At 59.6% G+C, this 17,945-nt stretch overlaps 2 protein-coding genes across 4 annotated transcripts; both read left to right on the top strand.

The window, feature by feature from the left end:
• Positions 1 to 371: 371 nt before the first annotated feature.
• TAS1R1 (taste 1 receptor member 1) lies at positions 372 to 9,124 on the top strand. Its single transcript, XM_047870093.1, has 6 exons — positions 372 to 913; positions 2,715 to 3,021; positions 5,379 to 6,140; positions 6,553 to 6,765; positions 7,077 to 7,197; positions 8,193 to 9,124. The coding sequence occupies exons 1-6, from the start codon at positions 723 to 725 to the stop codon at positions 9,122 to 9,124; spliced, it is 2,526 nt and encodes an 841-aa protein (XP_047726049.1). The 5' UTR covers positions 372 to 722.
• A 494-nt stretch (positions 9,125 to 9,618) lies between these two features.
• On the top strand, positions 9,619 to 17,144 carry ZBTB48 (zinc finger and BTB domain containing 48). 3 transcript variants are annotated; one of them, XM_047870098.1, is made up of 11 exons: positions 9,619 to 9,715; positions 10,335 to 11,031; positions 11,509 to 11,750; positions 13,809 to 13,920; positions 14,524 to 14,616; positions 15,016 to 15,102; positions 15,255 to 15,409; positions 15,847 to 15,983; positions 16,055 to 16,219; positions 16,610 to 16,698; positions 16,785 to 17,144. In XM_047870098.1, exons 2-11 carry the CDS (start codon positions 10,342 to 10,344, stop codon positions 17,079 to 17,081), a joined length of 2,067 nt encoding a protein of 688 aa, XP_047726054.1. In that variant the 5' UTR covers positions 9,619 to 9,715; positions 10,335 to 10,341; the 3' UTR covers positions 17,082 to 17,144. The 3 variants fall into 3 exon arrangements, with proteins under 3 accessions (XP_047726054.1, XP_047726053.1, XP_047726052.1); XM_047870097.1 differs by having other exon boundaries at positions 9,627 to 9,782; positions 10,339 to 11,031; XM_047870096.1 differs by having other exon boundaries at positions 9,627 to 9,782.
• The last annotated feature ends 801 nt before the right edge of the window (positions 17,145 to 17,945 follow it).

Genomic DNA, 17,945 nt, shown 5'->3' with positions numbered 1-17,945 from the left:
GGCCCTATTTACATTATGCAAAAGCCCCACCCCGGCCAGATACCCCACTCGGAGTCCAGGGCCACATCTCCGGAAATCCACTTGGAATTGTTTTGTTTTTTTTTTCTGGCAGAAAAAGAGCCAAGATTGGCAGTTTAAACAAAACCAGTCTATTTGCATACCGTGTTTGCATGCAGTTGTCTTTGGGCTGAAGGGGGACACCCTGGAAAAGAAGGCGAACCCAGGATGATTCACCCAAAATTTCAGGGTCAGAAAACTGAGGACTGGGAGGAGGTCAACTTAAAGTCAGTCTCATTTGGTAAACTGAGGCCCAGGTAAAAAGTTCTAAAACCCACAGCTCCCTCCACATTCTGTCCCCCAGAGAAGCAGTGTCCCTGCCTTCCTCTGACCCCTACCCCTCAAGACGCCTGGGCTCCCTTTCTGAGCCAGGTGAAGCCGCAGGCACCAGAGCGAGAGCAGAACCCACAACCATCCAGAGGGAGGGGCAGCGGCCGCCACCTGGTTTGCACCTGTGCCTTCACCCTGCCCAGTTCCTGAGTAGGACCACAGGCCCGGAAGGCCAAGGCAAACAGCCTGGTTCCTACGACTGGGTTCCAGCCCCACCCCTGGCACAGGCGTGAAGTTGGGAAGCATCTGGGCAGCCGCTGTCTATTCTATTTAAACAGCCGAGCTGGTCAGAGGGTGCTGGCTGGCCATGCCAGGCACAGGACGGACTGGCCAGCATGTCACTCCCGGCGGCTCACCTGGTCGGCCTGCAGCTCTCCCTCTCCTGCTGCTGGGCTCTCAGCTGCCACAGCACAGAGACGTCTGCCGACTTCAGCCTCCCTGGGGATTACCTCCTCGCAGGTCTGTTCCCTCTGCACTCTGACTGTCCGGGCGTGAGGCACCGGCCCACGGTGACCCTCTGTGACAGGTGAGTGAGGGGTCCTGTGCCTCTAGGACCTCTGCCCATCCTCTGTCCTCCTCAGTGAGGATCTTGCCCTTTCTGCCTCCCGAGCCACCTCCCATCCCTCCCCATCCTATGGTCACCACCTTCAAGCCTTGGCTGGACTTTCCCTGGCACTTCTGCCCAGGTTCTGCTTTGTAATACGTGATTTTGTCCTGGCTGTTCGAGTGCTTTGTATTATAATCCCATTCCGGTCATTTCTGGGCTTTGGGACGTAAATAGGCAGTTAGGTTTTCCCCTGCTTTCGTGTCCTCCCCACTCCTCTCCAGGTTCAAACTCCTGTGTCTCCCCGATGCCAAGTGAGGAGGAGAGGGAAGGCACTGGGAGCATGCTTTGGGAACCTAGCAAAGATACCTGAGATTGGTGCCTTGCCTTTGGGAAGTTGACAGCCTAATAGAGAAAAATATGTTTCCCTCCTAAAGAAGATAGTTATTTGCCATCTGTGCGAGTCACAGGCTTGGGAGGCTCGAGGACGCATTGGGACTCAGTGGCAGGATGCCTTAAACATGACGCACATCTGACAGTCACCTCTACCCTCAAGACGCCTGGGCTCCCTTTCTGAGCCAGGTGAAGCCGCAGGCACCAGAGCGAGAGCAGAACCCACAACCATCCAGAGGGAGGGGCAGCGGCCGCCACCTGGCTTGCACCTGTGCCTTCACCCTGCCCAGTTCCTGAGTAGGACCGCAGGCCCGGAAGGCCAAGGCAAACAGCCAGGGTTCGAGGAAGAAGGTTCTGGAGAGTCTGGCGCATGAGGACTGGTCCAAAGAGCTACAGATAGGAGCCCAGGTAGAGGAGACTTGGGGAAGAGGAGACACATGGATGTCCGCTTCTGAAGGTGTCACCGTGGGAGGCAATGAGCACCCTCTGAGGGACTCATGGACACAAGTGATAGAAATGATGGACGACCCTTCTAACAAGCAGAAGGGCTGGAAAGTGAAACGTGCTAGCACACTCTTCAAGCAGAGCCGAACCGTGTTCCTGTTGGGATCCAGTCAGCAGCTCCCGAGAGGCACTGAGGAACACAGACCCTCACCACATTCACAAGTGTCCTGATGAGAGAGATACTAAGTAAACGAGGTTCGACAGGTGTGTGGTTAATTTTATACATCAACCTGGCTAGGGTATGGTGCCCAGTTGTTTGGCCAAACACCAGTCTAGATGGGGCTGTGAAGGTTAACATTTAAACCAACAGGGTGAGTAAAGCAGATCGCTTTCCATTGTGTGGGTGGGCCTCATCCAGTCAGTTGAAGACCTTAAAAGAAAAGATTGAGGTCCCCCCAAAAAGGAAGAAATTCTGCCTTCGAACTCAACACTGCAGCTTTGACCACTGAGGGCATTTCCAGCCTGCCCTGCAAACGCCAGACTTGCCAGCCCCACAATCATGTGAACCAATTCCTTAAAATAAACTTCTCTTTCTCTCTCTCTATCCAACTGGTTCTGTTTCTCTGCAGAACCCTGACTCACGCAGCAGGTTTCCCTGCTACAGGACTTCATCAGCCTTTCAACACTAATATGCTCACCCAGGGAGGAATGGTTTGTGGTTTCTCCAAGTTGTAACCGCCCCTCCCCACCCCCCCCACCCCCACCCACCCAAAGGCCTGTTAACACAGCTGAGTGTATGGTACAGGGCCCACAGTGAGGTCGTGGTGGTAGGGGACGGGACAGATGCCCTCAGAGTTTCCTTTCTACCCTTCCCCCCAGCCCCGACGCCAAGAGGGTCTCGGCAAGGCCTTGCTCTTCTGAGCTCTCAGCTTGGCTTTCTCTACAGGCCCGACAGCTTCAACGGTCACGGCTACCACCTCTTCCAGGCCATGCGGTTTGGCATCGAGGAGATAAACAACTCCACGGCCCTCCTGCCGAACATCACCCTGGGATACCAGCTGTACGACGTGTGCTCGGAGTCTGCCAACGTGTATGCCACACTAAACGTGCTCTCCCTGCTGGGGACACATCACATAGAGATCCGAGCAGACCCTTCCCACTATTCGCCTGCCGCCCTGGCTGTCATTGGGCCTGACACCACCAACCACGCAGCCACCACTGCAGCCCTGCTGAGCCCCTTCCTGGTGCCCCTGGTGAGCTGGAGCCCGGGGGCCTGTCCATCTCCCCTGCCGGCAGGTCCAGCGTGGGCTGGGGGGGGGGGGGGGTGGGGGGTGGGCAAGAGCTGCCATGCCCACTCTGAGTCTCCTGGATGGTCACATTGCAGGGGGTCCTGCCCCCTTCACAGTCCCCGCCCCAGCATCCCTTCCTCCCCAAGTGCTGCATCCAGACCTCCCTGCCTCAATGTCCTGAGAAAAACCGTCTCCTTTGAAACTGCTGCCCTTTGCTCTGCCCTCTCCGTTCCATCTCCTCTGTGAAGAATGGAACACCCTTTGTTTCCCACCTCACACACTTGTCCACTTCTCTCCGCCCTCCTCCTTCCGGTCTTCCTTCCCTCCCTCCCAGCTCAGGCTCAGAGGTGTGGTCCCCCTCCCCCTCCAATGCTGTCCTCCTGGGCCTCACCCTCTCCTCTGCTCGTAGGCCTGTCCTAGGCTTCCTCCTCCGCCTATAAGCTGGCTTTACCCTTCTCTGTCTTCCAGGCACCTGTGGTCTTAGCCCTGCCCTCTCTCTGCCCTCGTTCCGTGGAAACTTGTGCACTGAGCTCTCTCTTCTTGTTTGCTTCTCCCTCTCATCACTTGCTTCCCGGGCCCCTGCCCTGACTGCTGCACCACCACTCCTGCTCTTGTGATCTCCAGGGCTTTCTAGATCTCCAGGTCCAGCAAATGCTTTTCAGCCCTTCTTTGCTTGACATGACGACTTTGTGACAAATTTGACCAGTCCTTCAGTGACGCTCTTGCCTCGGCATTTATGACCTGCCACCTCCCTCTCATTTGTGGCACCTCCTTCTCCTCCTCCTCCTTCTCAGTCTCCTTTGGAGAATCTCCTCCCCGCCTCTTCTGAAAAAGTGGATCATTCCCAGAGTGCAGGACCGCTCCCTTTCCCAGGCAGGTGCTGGGAGCAAACAACTTTCCTTACTCTTCAAGATTCTTCTGGCTGGTCTAAAGATTAAGTTGATGTGACACAGATGAACAGGAGAAAGTCAAAATCACGTATGTACAGGGAATCTACATAAACACGAGAGGTTCAAAGACAGGCAAAGTGAGGCTTATCTGCTATCCTGAACTATGGAGAAGCGGGTAGGGGTCAGACTTCAAAGGAAAGGAAGACAATTCATAGGAGAAGAGAGAGTGAATGTGTATTACACAATGTTTGCTGGGCCATCCAGAAACTATGGGACATGGAGAGGAATTTTAACAAATCGGACTTTGCTAGGTTCCCCCCACCCCCACCCCTGCTTACCTCGCCTAGTTCCTATTGTGATGTAATTCTCTATGGTGAAGCTCCTGAACCTGGGGCAGCTTAGCTCTCTAAATTCTTTTGGGCAGTTAGGGGAAAGGACAAAGTTTCCCCCTGGGTCTTTTGCGCCTTAATGATTTTCAACTGGAAATTAACCCACACGCCAAGGTGGCAGATCTTGGGGCAGTTCATTCAGAACCTCTTCACAGGCCGTGGCCCCACGGCTCCATCGCCCGTTCCCTAGCTTCTGTCCTGAGTTCTAAGCACTGAGCCTCATTTCTGGCTGCTCTTCCGGGGTCTCCACTTCATGCATCCAGCGGACCCCCCAGCTGAACCTACCTCCCTATACAACTCAAGCCTCTCTGCTTCCTGCCCACTTGCCTTAAGAGTGACCACCTCCACTCAAGCCAGGAACCCGGTGGGCCACCTACATTCCTCCTTCCCCCACCCCCACAGTTAGCCCACCACCACGGCCTCTGCTTTTACCTTCTATGAGCTGCCGGGCCCATCCCTCTTCTCCGTCACCGCTGCCACGGCTCAAACTCAGGCTGCCAAGCTGTCTCTTCGGGATGATTCCAGCAGTCTCCTAGGGAGTTCTTCCTGACTCTGGTCTTGAGCCTTTTCTAACACATTCTTCACTGAAATCAGATACACCCCTGAAACACAAGTCTGGGCAGATTACCTCTCTGCCTAGACATTTAAGGGGCTCCCCAGGGCCTGCAGATAAAGACCAAGTATCTTAGCTACCTTAGTGCCAGGAGTAAGGCCTCCTGCCCTGACCAGACACGCCTACTTTTGTGCTCCTTCTTCCGGCTTCCAACCTCCTGGGTCAGTTCTCTCACTGGGTGTAGCTTTTGTTCTCTTCCCCTTCTTCTCCCACAAACCTCCCCCTGGGTTTCTGCCTCTTCTTTAGATGTAGCTGGTCAGCCTCCTAGTCCACCAGAGCTCTCCTTGAGAGCCAGGGCTGGGACCATGTCTCCCTCCTCCTCGAGTCCCCGCGCCCAGCACAGGGCCAGCACTTGGAGGCCCTGAGTTGAGGCCAAGGCCACTGAAGTCGCTGAACCGAACCCCCCCCCCCCCCGGGCCCCCTCCGCAGATCAGCTACGAGGCCAGCAGCGTGACGCTCGGAGTGAAGCGGCATTACCCCTCGTTTCTGCGCACCATCCCCAGCGACAAGCACCAGGTGAAGACCATGGTGCTGCTGCTGCAGAGCTTCGGGTGGGTCTGGATCTCGGTGGTCGGCAGCGACGGCGACTACGGGCAGCTGGGAGTGCAGGCGCTGGAGGAGCAGGCCACCCAGCAGGGCATCTGCGTTGCCTTCAAGGACATCATCCCCTTCTCTGCCCGGCCGGGCGACGAGAGGATGCAGGGCATCATGCACCACCTGGCCCGAGCGAGGACCACCGTTGTGGTCGTTTTCTCCAGCAGACAGCTGGCCAGGGTGTTCTTTGAGTCCGTGGTGCTGGCCAACCTGACTGCCAAGGTGTGGATCGCCTCAGAAGACTGGGCCATCTCTAGACACATCAGCAATGTGCCCGGGATCCAGGGCATTGGCACGGTGCTGGGTGTGGCCATCCAGCAGAGGCTTGTCCCTGGCCTGAAGGAGTTTGAAGAGGCCTATGTCCAGGCAGATAAGGGGGCCCCTGGGCCTTGCTCCAGGACCTCCGAGTGCAGCAGCAACCAGCTCTGTAGAGAGTGTCGGGCTTTCACGGCAGAGCAGATGCCCACGCTCGGGGCATTCTCCATGAGCTCTGCTTATAACGCCTACCGGGCAGTCTACGCAGTGGCCCATGGCCTCCACCAGCTCCTGGGCTGTGCCTCTGGAGCCTGTTCCAGGGACCGAGTCTACCCCTGGCAGGTAAGGTAGCCCAGACCCCGGCACCCTGAAACGGGGTGCTTTCCTAAGGCAAACAGAGTGATCCCTCTCTGGCCAACTGAGTGCCGGGGGTGGGGGACAAAGGCCACCCATCAGAAGGCTAATTCCTTCTCTTGGGCTTCGCTTCTCTGACCTCGGCCCCTCCCACCACCATGCTCCAGACCCAGGGCTAAAAATCTCTGAGAAAGGGGCCTTTTTAGAAGCTTCCTCTCACTCAGGAGGCCAGTTGGGAGGGTTGAGGGGCTTCCTTGGAAGGGAGGGGGCTCTGAATTTCCAGACAGACTGAAACCACCCAAATGGAAGCATTTGCTTCCTAAGCCTTCCGGGTCTGGGAGAGTTGAGGAGGAGCAGCCTGCGTCATCTGTGGCTGCTCCATGGTCCCCGTTTATCTCAGCTTCTGGAGCAGATCCGCAAGGTGAATTTCCTCCTCCACAAGGACACCGTGAGCTTTAATGACAACGGGGACCCTCTCAGTGGCTACGACATAATTGCCTGGGACTGGAGTGGCCCCAAGTGGAACTTCAGGGTCATTGGCTCCTCCATGTGGCCTCCAGTTCAGCTGGACGTAAATAAAACCAAAATCCGGTGGCACGGGAAGGACAACCAGGTAATGGAGCCATGGTCACTCACCAAGTCACCGCCTTACGGGCAGCCTGGAGCCTGAAGTCACTGTCGACGCAGCTCACACGGAGCAGGAGGGGGCCCCGGGTGCCAGGCCAACGTGGCTCTATCCAGCCCTGCCAGGGAAGCCCCACAGACCGCACACAGATGGCCGGCTGCAGCTGGTATACACAACCAGGGGCTGTGCCCTGGGAGTGAGCTGTGAAGGCAGATGCACGGAGATTCCCATTCGCCATGTGAGCATCCCTTGACTTGGGCCACTCCGTGTGGTTCCAGAACACCTGTGGCTTCTTGCAGGTGCCAAAGTCTGTGTGCTCCAGCGACTGCCTCGAAGGGCACCAGCGAGTGATTTCAGGTTTCTACCACTGTTGCTTTGAGTGTGTGCCCTGTGAGGCCGGGAGCTTCCTCAACAAGAGCGGTGAGTGTCCAAATGAGTGGGAGAATGACTGGGCACTCCCAGGGTCTGTATGGCAGATGAGGGGATCTCCCTTGGGCCACGCATGTGCAGAACCAGAGCCTTGCTCCCTCTGTTGCCAGTTGAGGTACAGGTTGTAGAATATTTGCCACCAGACTGAGTTCTGATGAAGCAGAAACCAACAACCAGTTGAAATCCTCAGGTCCCCTATGTCTTTTACTAGAGGGCTCCTGATGCAATCCCTGCAGACGCAATCTTATCCTAAATTCAACCTTTTTATGCAAACAGATGTAGTTATGTTCCCTTGTCCCCTCCCATGCTGTCTGTGTGAAGTCCCTTCCGTTGCCCCTGCCAAAGACAGCCAGCACCTTGGACAGCTTGGCCTTGATGCAGATACTATTGTATCCGCAGACAAGAAACATAGCATACTCCACCCAGTGATGATGCAAGGTCAAGATCAGAGAGCAAACTCAGGTAGCTAAGGGCTCAGCCCAGAGCTGGACTCTGTGAGCCACGTTCTTTCCTTTTACTATCTCTATGGGCGTGAGAACACATCTCTTCTGTTGTCAGAGAGTCAGAGAAACCACAGAATGGCAGCACAGATAGGGGGCTTTGGGTAATGGAAGTGCCGGGGAGATGAAAATGCCCTTCCTTTGGGGCTGGTTGCTCCTATTGGATCATAGCCTCACTGGCATGTGGGCAGAGCTACCAGAGTAAGGCCCTCTCTAAGGATCTCTTGGTTTGCAAGCCCCTTCTGGGATCATAAGCCATACAGAACCTACCCAAGGGTCTCCAGAATCTGCAATTAACACAGGCATCTGGAGGAGACACTTGGCCGCGGGGCCCCACTCAGGGCTACCCCCATCTCGCGGTGTGCAGTAGGAGCCCGGCTTCTGTGGTACAGCGCTCCCAGCACCTTGCAGGCCTACATGGCTTCTCTTCCTCATTCCTGCTCTGCTCATCTAGCTCTCAGGAGCCCCCTCCCCCTTTTCTTCCAGACCTCCACAGCTGCCAGCCTTGTGGGAAAGAAGAGTGGGCACCTGCGGGAAGTGAAACCTGCTTTCCACGCACCGTGGTGTTTTTGACTTGGCACGAGACCATCTCTTGGGTGCTGCTGGCAGCTAATACGTTGCTGCTGCTGCTGGTGACTGGGACTGCTGGCCTGTTTGCCTGGCACTTAGACACCCCTGTGGTGAAGTCTGCTGGGGGCCGACTGTGCTTCTTCATGCTGGGCTCCCTGGCAGGGGGCAGCTGTGGGCTCTATGGCTTTTTTGGGGAGCCCACGCTGCCCACATGCTTGTTGCGCCAAAGCCTCCTTGCCCTGGGTTTTGCCATCTTCCTGTCCTGCCTGACCATCCGCTCCTTCCAACTGGTCTTCATCTTCAAGTTTTCTGCCAAGGTACCCACCTTCTACCGTGCCTGGGTCCAAAACCACGGTCCTGGCCTATTTGTGGTGATCAGCTCAATGGCCCAGCTGCTCATCTGTCTAACTTGGCTGGCGGTGTGGACCCCACTGCCCACCAGGGAGTACCAGCGCTTCCCTCAGCTGGTGGTGCTTGATTGCACAGAGGCCAACTCACCGGGCTTCATGTTGGCTTTCGCCTACAATGGCCTCCTGTCCGTCAGCGCCTTTGCCTGCAGCTACCTGGGCAAGGACCTGCCAGAGAACTACAACGAGGCCAAATGTGTCACTTTTAGTCTGCTGCTCAACTTCGTGTCCTGGATTGCCTTCTTCACCACGGCCAGCGTCTACCAGGGCAAGTACTTGCCCGCGGTCAACGTGCTGGCGGCGCTGAGCAGCCTGAGTGGCGGCTTCAGCGGTTATTTCCTCCCCAAGTGCTACGTGATCCTGTGCCGCCCAGATCTCAACCGCACAGAGCACTTCCAGGCCTCCATCCAGGAGTACACGAGGCGCTGCGGCTCCACCTGACCAGTGGGGCGGGCAGGGCCTAGCCGGGGAGGTGGGGGGTGGGGGGGTGAAGGGGTAGAAGGTGGGGTAGGGGCGCCTCCCCTGCCCTGAGGGTCGAAGGTCGAGCGAGGCGAGCGGGCCCCGCGCCCTCCGGGAGGCCTTTTGGACTCCTGTCTTGGCTCGGGTAGTGTACGCTCACGGGAGTCCAGTCCAGGCTCCGAGCTGCCAATAAAGCGGTGAAACATGCGTCCTGGCTGCTCTAGCTGTCTGAAGCGAGGGTGGGGCGCTGCCTCCTCAACTGCGGACGCCGCGGGAGCCGACCGCAGCCGGAACCCCGGCACTCGGCCCCAGCCCCGAGGGCGCAGCTTGACGTTGCTAAGCAACTCGGGGACGTCAGCCCTGGCCGAGCGATCTGGGCCAAGCCCCCTCTCCCCATACCATTGGCCGTTCTCTGCCTGGTCCCGCCCCAGGGGCGGAGCTAGAAGCCCTGTACCTCCTGGTTTCCCAGCGCGTCCGGCGCTCCCTGACGTCACGTCCGGCGGCGGCGGCGGCGGCGGCGGCGGCGGCGGCGTCTCTGTACGGTCGGCCGGGCACGTACCGCCCGGGCAGTTGGTCAGTGGGGCTCTGGAGGCGACGAGGTCCGGGGTCTGTGGGGCCGTCGCAGGGAGGACAGGCCCGGGTGAGGAGTTCGGAGGCAGCAGGGTGTGGGAGGGAAGGGCTGCGGGCCGCCGTGGCCGCCAACTGGAGTGTGACTGCGACCGCCTTCCGCCCGGCCGCCCCGGACGTGTGGGCACGGCGTGGGTTCTGCTCACCTGTCCGCACCCGCAGCTTCCCTGCCACGGGTCCTCTCGCTCTGCCAGGCCGATCAGTTCGCTCTGATTCTCCGTCTCTTTCCCCCACACTGATTCCTTCCACCCGCACCTCTTCACGATCCTGTCCTGTTCTCCGCCAAGCCATGCTTCCGTCCCCAACGTAGTCCGTCTGTGCCCCCGCCACACACTGTCTCTGGCCCACCCAGTATGGCCTGCTCACCTGGCTCCCACTCCCAGGGAGGTGTTCAGTCCATTCCTGTCTGAGCTGACTTCCTCTAACGTTGACCTAAGCCCTCGTTGAGATAAACATAACCGAGTACCGTCCACCTCCCCTTTTGTTCTCCCCAGTCCAGGGGCTTCCCCTTGCTCCTCCTGGGTTAGGCTTGCCAGGATGTCACTTCTACCTTCCTCTCCTCCAGACAGACCATGGACGGCTCCTTCATCCAGCACAGTGTGAGGGTTCTGCAGGAGCTCAACAAGCAGCGAGAGAAGGGCCAGTACTGCGATGCCACCCTGGACGTGGGAGGCCTGGTGTTCAAGGCACACTGGAGTGTCCTTGCCTGCTGCAGCCACTTCTTCCAGAGCCTCTATGGGGATGGCTCAGGGGGCAGTGTTGTCCTCCCTGCCGGCTTTGCTGAGATCTTTGGTCTCCTGTTGGACTTTTTCTATACTGGTCACCTTGCTCTCACCTCCGGAAACCGGGATCAGGTCCTTTTGGCAGCAAGGGAGTTGCGAGTGCCAGAGGCTGTGGAGCTTTGCCAGAGCTTCAAGCCCAAAGCCTCAGTGGGGCAGGCATCAAGTGGCCAGAGTGGGCTGGGGAAACCTACCCCCCGGAATGTAAACAGCCACCTCAAGGAGCCGGCAGGCTTGGAGGAAGAGGAAGTTTCGAAGACACTGGGTCAAGTCCCCAGAGACCAGGAGATCAGTGGCAGCCACAGCCCCGAAAGGCCCCAGCTTGGTCTCCCGGCCCCGAGTGAGGGCCCCTCCTTCCACCGTGGGAAACTCAAGCAAGCCTTGAAGCTTTGTCCCCCAGAAGACAAGGAGCCTGAGGATTGCAAAGCACCTCCAAGACCCTTTGAGGCTGAAGGTGTCCAGCTGCAGGGCGGGAATAATGAGGTACTGTGCCCAGGGTGCTGGGAATGGGGAGGTAGGAGTTGGGGGTGGTGGTGGAGACACTGACACTTTTCTGGGATAGTCTGGACCCCAAGATACAATCTTTGTTAGGTGGGGCTGGAATAGGTTTCCTCCAAACGTAGGAATCCGGCTCCATCCTGCAGCCTCCGGCTAACCTTCCTGTGAGTCACAGCTGTCCAGGGTTGGCAGCTTCTTGGGGTTGGGCAGCTGGCTTCAGGGTTACAGGTGTTTCCCCAGGGTAGTGAAGTCCAGCCAAACTTCCAGTTCACCACAGAGTCACTGCCCTCCAAATCCAAGATTCCGAGGAGGCCTGCCCTAGGAGCTTGATGGGAACAGTCACCGATAAAGGGAGTCATCTTGGGATGGAACTGGAATGAGCCGACTGCCCTGTAGATCTGCTCCCAGAACTCCTAATGGTTCATTTGGTGACCTTGCCTCCTGCTGCCTTTTCTGCTCTAGTGGGAAGTGGTGGTTCAAGTTGAGGACGACGGGGATGGTGATTATGTTTCTGAGAGTGAGGCCTTGCCAACCAGGAGGAAATCAAACATGATCAGAAAGCCCTGTGCTGCAGAGCCAGCCCTGAGCACAGGTTCCCTGGCAGCCGAGCCGGCTGAGAGCAGAAAAGGTACAGCGGTGCCGGTTGAATGCCCCACATGTCATAAAAAGTTCCTCAGCAAATATTATCTAAAAGTCCACAACAGGTAAACGTTCTGTTTTTCTTTTCTTTTTTTTTTTTTCCTGTCTGCTATTCCTTTGTTGGGGGAGGGGGCCTGCACTCCCTGCTTCTGGGCCACGTGGGGGCTGAGGGCTTTGTCTCACACTCGTAGTGCCCGATGTTGACATGCCTCTCATCATCAGGGAGTAAGAATCTAGTGGTGGAACAGATTCTTTCTTCGTCTCTCTCTTACTCTGAGCTTCTGGAGTGGGTCTGTAGACACCTTGTCAATAAGTTCCACCCACTGTGGACCTTGACCGCTAGCTGCCTTTTGCCAAGGGGATGAGAGAAACCCATGGCTCTGTGCTGTGGCTGAGGCGCCACCTTAGGTATTTCTAAAGCCCAGCAAGGTGGGCTTTGGGCCAAGGTGTCAGTCTTTAGGGTCGGTGCCTCCTGTGATTCTGGGGGAAACGTTAGCCCCATGGTGTCAGTGGAGCCTAAAGGACTATTTGTTTAAAACCGCATTGTCCGAAAAGGTAACCAGGTGCCGTATGAAGCTACGTTAACTTAAAATAAAAGTACAGTTGGCTTTTCAGATTAGTAGTCACGTTGTAAGTGCTCGGTAGTCACCCGTGGGCCCCGGCAGCTGACTCGGCACAGACAGGACACTTCCCTGGTTACAGAGAGTTCTCTTAACAGTGCCGCTCCAGGTCTCTGCAAGGCCTCTGGGGGTGGCAGCCAGGTGACATGCCTTCCAGTCCTGCCACTTCATAGTCCAAGATGTCACCAGTCTGATTTCTCGCCAGGCCAGGTTGGGCCACACACATGTTCTCAGTGCGACGCTCTGGGAAGCTAGTAGTGACGGGAGCTGGGGGATGCCTGTTTGCTCGCCTTGCTGTGAGGCACCTGCGGCCAGTGGGGTCTGGGGAAGACCCGTGTGGGAGGCACCCTGGAGTGACCCACGTCAGCCTGGATGCTCCCCCGGCAGAAGACACTGGTGCAGGCCGCTGGACTGGCCTTGAGAACTGTGAGGGGATAGTGCCCTCGTGAGGTCATTGGGATGAGGACAAGGACAGTTAATTGAGTGGCGGAGGATGGCCTCTGCGAAGTCGTAAGAGCTCTTCCGGTCTTCTGCTGGGTGGCTGACAAGACTGTTCTGGGCGCTTGGTGTACCTTAGCGGATAGAGCAGGGGCCTCGTGGGGCCTTCCTCTCAGCGGGGCAGAGCAGACTGGAACTGACAGCGACTTGACAGGGTGCTGGAAGGTGGGAAGTGCCACGGAAGAAAGGAGGAGAGTCCCACCTAGGGGTGGGGTGGGGTTGCAGTTTTAAAGGAAGGAATTTTGAGCAGACTCCAAGGAGATGAGGACTTCCACCAAGCGCATGGCAGCGGGGGGGGGGGGGGGGGGGGGGGCGAAGGGGAGGGGGGTTGTGGGTCCAGGAGAGCCAGAGCAGAGAGCTTGGGGTGAGCCAGGGGCCGGTGAGTGTCAGGGAGACCAGACCTGGGGAGCGAAGCCCCGCGGTCAGGAGCAGGCCGGCTAGGCCCCCGGCCTTCTCGGTGAAACAGGCACCATCGCGGGGTTGGGAGCAAAGAGGCGATGAGGTCTGACTATATCTGAGGGCGCCTCTGGCCGCTGAATTTCACGTCTGTCGGGAGGCAGACTTGGCGGGAACCCAGGGGTGGCATGGCTGCGCTCCGTGATAGCAGTGGAGGTGAGGTGAAGTGCTCAGATTCTGGCTACGGTTTTGAAGGTAAAGCCCGCAGAACTTCCAGGCAGACCGGGTGCTTTCTCTAGGAAGTCAGGACCCAGGGATCATTTCTGTCTTTGCAGAGATGCTAGCCAGCTGGGCCTGTGTGGCCCTGCGGTGGCCCCGCTGTAGGGAGCTGTGCGGGCTCCCACAAGAGGAGGGTTTCTGGGTTGCCCCGTGCAGGTGCATCGGCCAGGCCCGAACAAGCCTCGTGGTGAGCCGTGGCCGGCCTCAGGACCGCTCTTGCGCTGCACTGTGCAGCACGGCGCTGTCGGTGGGGGAGCCAGAGGGACACCGGGTGAGGGGGAGGCGGGCAGTTACTCAGTCTCCCGCGCCCGCCGTGGCTTTTCCTGGCAGGAAACACACTGGGGAGAAACCCTTTGAATGTCCCAAGTGTGGCAAGTGCTACTTTCGGAAGGAGAACCTCCTGGAGCACGAAGCCCGGAACTGCATGAACCGCTCGGAACAGGTACTTGCGGGCACTGGCCCAGGACTCTGTGGGCAGGGGACGCTGGCCTTCGTCTTCCTGCCATCTGAGAGGGGCCCTCAGGAAGACGTCTTAGGACTGTAAACTCAAGAGAGCTGGAGTGTCCGCTCCAGCGGATGCCATTGAGTCCGCTTCCTGGTATTACAGGTGGGGACACTGGTCCCGAGGGTGGAAGGGACCGGCCCCAGAGGGACTTTTTGGAAAGCATTTTGAGTTTGCCTGCTTGGGTCCCTGGACTCTGGAGAAGGGGCGCCTTGGTGGGGACGGGCTGCTGCCCCCACCCTGCTGGCCGGCCCACGTGACGTGGCCGGCTGAACCCCACCCTCTCCTCCTGGAGGCCTGTCGCCAGTGTGGGGTCTGCGGGTGAGGTCTCCCGGCTCCTGCCCCCAGCCTGTGTGGTGGGTTTGCAGTGCTCAGCCACGGTCAGGGTCAGGGCAGGCAGGTCACGTGTTGCCCTCTCCCACCCTAGCGATCCCCCCCTCGGGCAGACTCCTCCCAGCAGCGAGTGGAAGCCCGGTCAGAGGCTGCCGTCACAGGCAGAGGCCCCCCCCTGATGCCGGCCCTGCTTGCCCCTCACACTGCCAGGTCTTCACGTGCTCCGTGTGCCAGGAGACCTTCCGCCGGAGGATGGAGCTGCGGGTGCACATGGTGTCCCACACAGGGGAGATGCCCTACAAGGTCAGGCTCGGCCTGTCCCCGGGGCCGTGGGTGGAGGGACAGCCCCTAGATCCCTCTTGCCAAGCCCTGTACGTGGGGTGATGTTAGGCACCTCCCTCTCGCCAGCTGTCAAGACGCCCAGCCTTCTGGACCCATCCAGCGTCCCCTCCCTTCAGGCAGTGCCCCTGGCCCTCTCTGGGTCCTTTTTCTTTCTGTGGAGGGCAGGCTCGGCATCTCCGTGGGCACGGCACGGGGCGGGGGGGGGGGGGGGGGTCCTCTCTGGAGCGTCCTTCACACCAAGGAGCCTCCTGTCGTCTCGGGCTGGGCCCTGCCTGTGGGTTGCTGCCCCGATAGCCTAGGGGTGGCCAGGATCCCATTGGTGTGGGTGGCCTCCGAGGTGACCTCGGGCCTGTTTTCCAGTGCTCCTCCTGCTCCCAGCAGTTCATGCAGAAGAAGGACTTGCAGAGCCACCTGATCAAACTCCACGGAGCCCCCAAGCCCCACGCCGTAAGTGCCAGGCTGTGCTGAGAACTGGGAGCTGGCCGTAGAGAGGTGGCCACAGCCGCGTCAGACCCGGCAGGCTGTGTGGTTCCTGTCGTGCGGGGGGCCAGGGAACCCCTCCCCGTTCTCAGCCTGGTCTCACTCCCTCTGCCCCACAGTGTCCCACCTGTGCCAAGTGCTTCCTGTCCCGAACAGAACTGCAGCTGCACGAGGCCTTCAAGCACCGAGGGGAGAAACTGTTCGTATGTGAGGAGTGTGGGCACAGGGCCTCAAGCCGAAACGGCCTGCAGATGCACATCAAGGCCAAGCACAGGTGCGGGCTGGCCGGGCTTCACCGGGGCCTGGTCTCACTGCCGGCCGGGAGGGTCCAGAAGGCAGCTAGGTGATGCTCTCGTGGGACAGAGCGTTCTCCACCCCGAGTCCGGTGCCTGTAGCCTCTTCGGTGGGGGCGCCTGAGGGGGGAGTAGGCTTGCCAGGCAGAAAGGCTGAAGGAGAGGATCTCAGGGTAACATGATGGCAGATTCTTAGTTTTGTGGTTCCCGGGATGGCGCCGGTGCCCCTCCTGTCACTGCCCGGGCCCTTGTGCCGCACGGCTGGTCTCGGCCTGCGCCCGGTCCCACGGCTCAGGCGGGTTTGCCTCGGCCTGGCCGGTTTCCCTGGCTCCGGGGCCAGCCGTGCTCCCCGCTGTCGCGGGGTGAAGGGGGCTGCTTCCCGTGGTGATGCTCCTGCCCCGCCCCCTGCCCCGGACAGGAATGAGAGGCCGTACGTGTGTGAGTTCTGCAGCCACGCCTTCACCCAGAAAGCTAATCTCAACATGCACCTGCGTACGCACACGGGCGAGAAGCCCTTCCAGTGCCACCTCTGCGGCAAGACCTTCCGCACCCAAGGTGAGGCAAGCCTGTCCTCTCCCCGTCCCAGGCCGCGGCGCAGCGGCTGAGCCCCCGCCTTGTCCCCACAGCCAGCCTGGACAAGCACAACCGTACTCACACTGGCGAGAGGCCCTTCGGCTGTGAGTTCTGCGAGCAGCGCTTCACCGAGAAGGGGCCCCTGCTGAGGCACGTGGCCAGCCGCCACCAGGAAGGCCGGCCCCACTTCTGCCAGATCTGTGGGAAGACCTTCAAAGGTACCTGGGCCTGCGGGAGGCCCCTGGCGCTCACCCTTCCCCAGGCACGCCCTGCGTGGGGTGGAGGGTGGGCCATATCCCGCTGACCGGGGCCAGAGAGCGTCCGCGGGGAGAGGTCAGGCGTGGCGGTGGCTGTCGCACGCTCCTTCTTGGTGCCAGTCTTCCTACCAGAGAATCTCTTCTCCCTGTGCGTTAAAGACTGGAGCTTGGAGCTGCGGTGACAGGGCAGGGCGGGAGCCCTGGAGGGTCTCGTGCAGTGGCACCCTCAGGGTGGCATTGGAGCCTGGCAGGGCCCTCGGAGCAGCTGCAGACCACGGACCGCCCTCATCTGGGCACCGTGGTGCCCACTTCCTGCCTCCCCTCAACACCGGGGTCCCCTCCCTCCCACAGCCGTGGAGCAGCTGCGCGTGCACGTCCGAAGGCACAAGGGCGTCAGGAAGTTCGAATGCACCGAGTGCGGCTACAAGTTCACCCGGCAGGTAGGCCTGGGGCCGGCCGGGGTCCCTCCTCCTGCCCCCCACCCCGGGCCCCTCCCTGCCCAGCCCTGAGTCCCCTCGCCCCCCAGGCCCACCTCCGGAGGCACATGGAGATCCACGACCGGGTGGAGAACTATAACCCGCGGCAGCGCAAACTCCGGAACCTGGTCATTGAGGACGAGAAGATGGTGGTGGTGGCACTTCAGCCACCCGCTGAGCTGGAGGTGGGCTCGGCCGAGGTCATCGTGGCATCCCTGGCGCAGGGCGGCCTGACCTCCCAGCTGCCCAGCCAGAGACTCTGTGCGGAAGAGAGCCTGGTGAGCTCCGGGGTCATGGAGCCCTCGCTCATCATCACGGCAGCCATCCCTGAGGACTGTGACACGTAGCACCCCTGCCACCACAGCCCACTTGGCCCCAGCCCCCAATAAATCACACGGTTTGGGACTCCATCGTTTCAGCCTATCTGGCGGTCTGTTCCCCAGTAACCTGGTGTCCGGGGTGTGCTGCTTTCCCGTTGAATCTTCTAGGAGAAACGGTGCCTCGCCCGGCCATCTCTGCGCCTCAGGGTGCTGCTCGGCCAGCCGCTTCCCCACCTTGTTGGGAGACCTCAGCAGAGGCAGACTCTAGGCGGGTGTCTTTAGGGGCCAGGCCCTGGCCCGGGTGCTCTTGTCTCACTGTCAGGGTTCTAGGACTGGGAGCCATGGCGTTGCTGTTTCACAGCTGTGGTGCTGCCAGCTAGTGGGGATGGGATTCAGGGCCCCCGACGATGACCTCGCCCCGCCAGCCTGTTGCGGATCCCAGCGGGGAGCCTGAGGTAGGGCTGGTGGTCAGCGGGCTCTGGACCCTGGCTGGCAGATGACGGCCGACAGGATCCTTCCCTCGGGAGGGTCCTCACTTGCTTTGCCGGTGCAGGTGGCCCGGAGTGCCGGCAAGGCCAAGTTTAGAATGACAAGAGGCCTTGCTGGTCCCCGGGTTCTGCAGGGCCGGCAGGGCCGGGTGCGCATCCTGCAGGAAAAGCGTGTGGGTGCCGGCGCCCACGTTCCCCCTCAGCTTCTTCACTGACAGCCCTGTTGCCCGAGGCAGGCGACTCCTTCGTGTCCTCCCCTTCAACGGAATTAGTAATAGCACCCGCTTTGTAGACAAGGATTCAGTGAGAGAGCCCGCGGTTACCTCCCGCCAGATGGCAAGCCGCCCCAGTATTTCCCTGGAGGCTGGCGAGGGCGCGGTTGGGGGGAGGAGGGTGTCTGTGC

Source organism: Prionailurus viverrinus, chromosome C1 (assembly GCF_022837055.1).
Source record: "Prionailurus viverrinus isolate Anna chromosome C1, UM_Priviv_1.0, whole genome shotgun sequence".
Classification (NCBI taxonomy): domain Eukaryota; kingdom Metazoa; phylum Chordata; class Mammalia; order Carnivora; family Felidae; genus Prionailurus; species Prionailurus viverrinus.
The sequence above is the reverse complement of the archived record's forward strand: the minus strand, read 5'-3'. Positions and strand labels throughout refer to the sequence as shown.

What these genes read in the sequence shown, in the direction of transcription:
- TAS1R1 (XM_047870093.1), top strand. Translation starts at nt 723, where the DNA reads ATGTCACTCCCGGCGGCTCACCTGGTCGGCCTGCAGCTCTCCCTCTCC. An exon ending in ACGGTGACCCTCTGTGACAG is followed by an intron (nt 914 to 2,714) that starts GTGAGTGAGGGG and finishes CTTTCTCTACAG; the next exon opens with GCCCGACAGCTTCAACGGTC. An exon ending in GGCACGGGAAGGACAACCAG is followed by an intron (nt 6,766 to 7,076) that starts GTAATGGAGCCA and finishes GGCTTCTTGCAG; the next exon opens with GTGCCAAAGTCTGTGTGCTC.
- ZBTB48 (XM_047870098.1), top strand. Translation starts at nt 10,342, where the DNA reads ATGGACGGCTCCTTCATCCAGCACAGTGTGAGGGTTCTGCAGGAGCTC. An exon ending in TATCTAAAAGTCCACAACAG is followed by an intron (nt 11,751 to 13,808) that starts GTAAACGTTCTG and finishes TTTTCCTGGCAG; the next exon opens with GAAACACACTGGGGAGAAAC. An exon ending in GCATGAACCGCTCGGAACAG is followed by an intron (nt 13,921 to 14,523) that starts GTACTTGCGGGC and finishes TCACACTGCCAG; the next exon opens with GTCTTCACGTGCTCCGTGTG.